This window comes from Otolemur garnettii, unplaced genomic scaffold (assembly GCF_000181295.1).
Source record: "Otolemur garnettii isolate 467f Iridium unplaced genomic scaffold, OtoGar3 scaffold00276, whole genome shotgun sequence".
Lineage (NCBI taxonomy): Eukaryota > Metazoa > Chordata > Mammalia > Primates > Galagidae > Otolemur > Otolemur garnettii.
In genome coordinates, this window is record NW_003852671.1 from 133,138 (window position 1) to 135,933 (window position 2,796).

The 2,796-nt window shown below is 39.3% G+C and overlaps 1 gene segment (V, D, J or C); it reads right to left on the reverse strand.

Annotated features, from left to right (window-relative positions):
- Positions 1-1,348: 1,348 nt before the first annotated feature.
- Positions 1,349-1,905, reverse strand: LOC100945341. The segment is given in 2 exon segments: positions 1,349-1,719; positions 1,845-1,905. Coding segments are annotated over 2 exon segments (417 nt in total).
- Positions 1,906-2,796: the final 891 nt, after the last annotated feature.

Consider the following 2,796-nt stretch of genomic DNA (forward strand, 5'->3'; position numbering starts at 1 on the left):
CTCCACATACTGTCCTACACACAAAGTCACCAGCAGCACCCAAAGAGTTCATAAGGCATAGACTGAGCTTTCAAAATTGAACAACACAGTCTTAATAGCTGTTCTGCTTATGAGCTTGAATTTATGAAATTATTGAGAAAATTATTCATTAAATGTATTTGCACTCCTTGTCACATTTATCTCACCTAACATTCCCCATTTTGGAGATGAAGGCACTAGATTTCAAGAAAATTGAATACTTTGCTCAAATCACTAGTCTAGAACCTGACATACTATCTGGCTCAAATTAAACAAAAGAACCAGTACACAGGGTCAAAGCGGAGTGAATATTCCTGATCTTTGAAACACCTAGTCCCTCCCAGATCACTAGTGGTTAAAACTCTACCTTTCTCCACTTGGCTTAAGGCACTCACCATTGTTAAAGTCTACCTCCAGAATGGGCCAATAGAGTTCATAGTCATTTTATCAGGTTTTTTCCAAACAAATATTAAAAAGGTGTATTTCCATCACTAGCCTGCTATTGGGGAAATGAGTGAAAATGGGCATTATCATACTTTGTCAGCAGAGACCTTGCTTCTTTTTCATTATAGTCACGTGTTATCTTGGCAGGTAAAAATGACATAGCTCATTTAAACAACAACAAAAAAAGAGTACAAAGGTTTATTGTTCTTTTCTGCCAAGCCAGAGGAGATTGATACATCTATCACATGACTTTTAACCTTTTTATTCTTATTTCAATATTTAACCTGTGGCTAATTAGGGACCAGACATTGTTAAACTTTTCACACCTATAATTATAGCAATTTTAAACAGATAAGAATTGATTTCTAATATTCCAACTGTGAAATCATCCAAAAATACAATAATAATAAACATGAAAACAAAAGTGACATTGGCAAAAGTTACTCTCCTATTAGTTTTGAAGATTTCTGATGTGCATTTGGAGAATTTAAGATACCAGAAGAATAAAAATCAATTGTTATAACTGAGAAAAATAAGATTTACTGAAGAATTTGAGTTATTCACTCTTCTTTCTTCTATATTTCCAATAAATTGTTAAAATCTACATGACCATGCTATTATGTTGAGAGGAGCCAGAAAAAAGACTCTAAGAAAACTACCCTAAAATGAACTAACTGGAAAGATAGTTAAGTATCCAAGAAGATATGCCTACAAATGGTGGCTCACATTTACATTGGATCACTGAAGAACAAAACGATGAATGGTGTCTACTCACAGTACCCATATCCAACCATTATAGTATATCTACCTCATGCTAGCTAGGACAAGTCTCCAAGATCCTCCATACTGTGAAGTAAGAACACCACGGCTTCTGCTTTGTCAGAATTCAAAATCTTTCAGTCACCCTCCCTAGGGTCTCACAAAGTTTGTGTTCAGCTCCCCCTGCAGTCCCAGGCACTGTGCCACTCACAGCACAGAAGTACACAGCTGAGTCACTCCAATGCACGGGGTATTTCCTCAAGTTGAAGGAAGATTCACTCTTCTTAAATTCAGCCTCAAAGCCTTTGATCCCTTTAACAATGGGGTCCCCTAAGTAGTATCTGAGGAGAAGCTGGAGGCCTTGGCCAGGGTACTGGACATACCAGTAGAGATAAACAGTTGCACTGTATGAATAGTTGCAACCCAACTCCAGAACGTCTCCTTCAGAGACAGTGACAGGACCGACCTGCTGGGTCACAGTCTGGGCTCTGGCATCTCCTGAAAAATCAATGTTGTATCAGTGAAAGAAGTGCAGGCTTGTCTAGGAAAAGAGTTTCTACTAGATTTGAACAGAAAACAGTTAACTTCTACAGACCTTGGGACCATAATGGAATGTTACTCACTCAGGCCAAAAATCATCCCCAGTACTGCCAGGAGCAACAGGAGCATGACTGAGCAGGGGAGATGCTGCAGGTGTCTTTCTGGAAATTCTTCTCTTGGGAAATCAGGAAAGTGGCTATGGAACCCAGTTCTTGGAAACAGGAGGTGTGAGTAAGTCTGTCTAGTCAAGTCCCTCCTTTCTGTAAGAAGACAAAAACTGCGGAGATGATCCTGGGTGCTTTCTGACCTCTGATTCTCCTCACTCATGGTGTCTTCAAAAAACTCAGGGAGGGTGCCTCAGTCAGCCAGCTGTGGGGAGGAGGGGTTGATCAGAAAAAATGTTGATCATAAATGGAAATGGGGATCTCTCGTTTGTGAAACATCGCCCTCTGGAGGTCAGATGCAGGACAGAGGACACAGGCTCCCCGCGGGAAACTGTTATGTGCTTTCTTTCTGTTTTGATTCTTTTTTCTTTTCTTTTTTTTTTAATTAAATCATAGCTGTGTACATTAATGCAATCATGTGCTGGTTTTATATACAAATTGAAATATTTTCGTCAAACTGGTTAACACAGCCTTCACGGAATTTTCTTATTATTGTGTTAAGACATTTATATTCTACACTTAGTAAATTTCACATGTACCCTTGTAAGATGCACCATAGGTATGGTCCCACAAATTACCTTCCCTTCACCCATTTTCCCCTCTCCCTTTCCCTCCCTCTCCCCTTTCCCCTTCTTCATGGGCTATAATTGGGTTATAGCTTTCATATGAAAAGCTATAGTAGCCTGAGTTTCTTGTAGGCCTGAGTACCTTAGATACTTTTTCTTCCATTCATAGTAGGCCTGAGTACCTTGGATACTTTTTCTTCCATTCATAGTAGGCCTGAGTACCTTGGATACTTTTTCTTCCATTCTTGAGATACTTTGCTAAGAAGAATATGTTCCAGCTCCATCCATGTAAACATGAAAGAGGT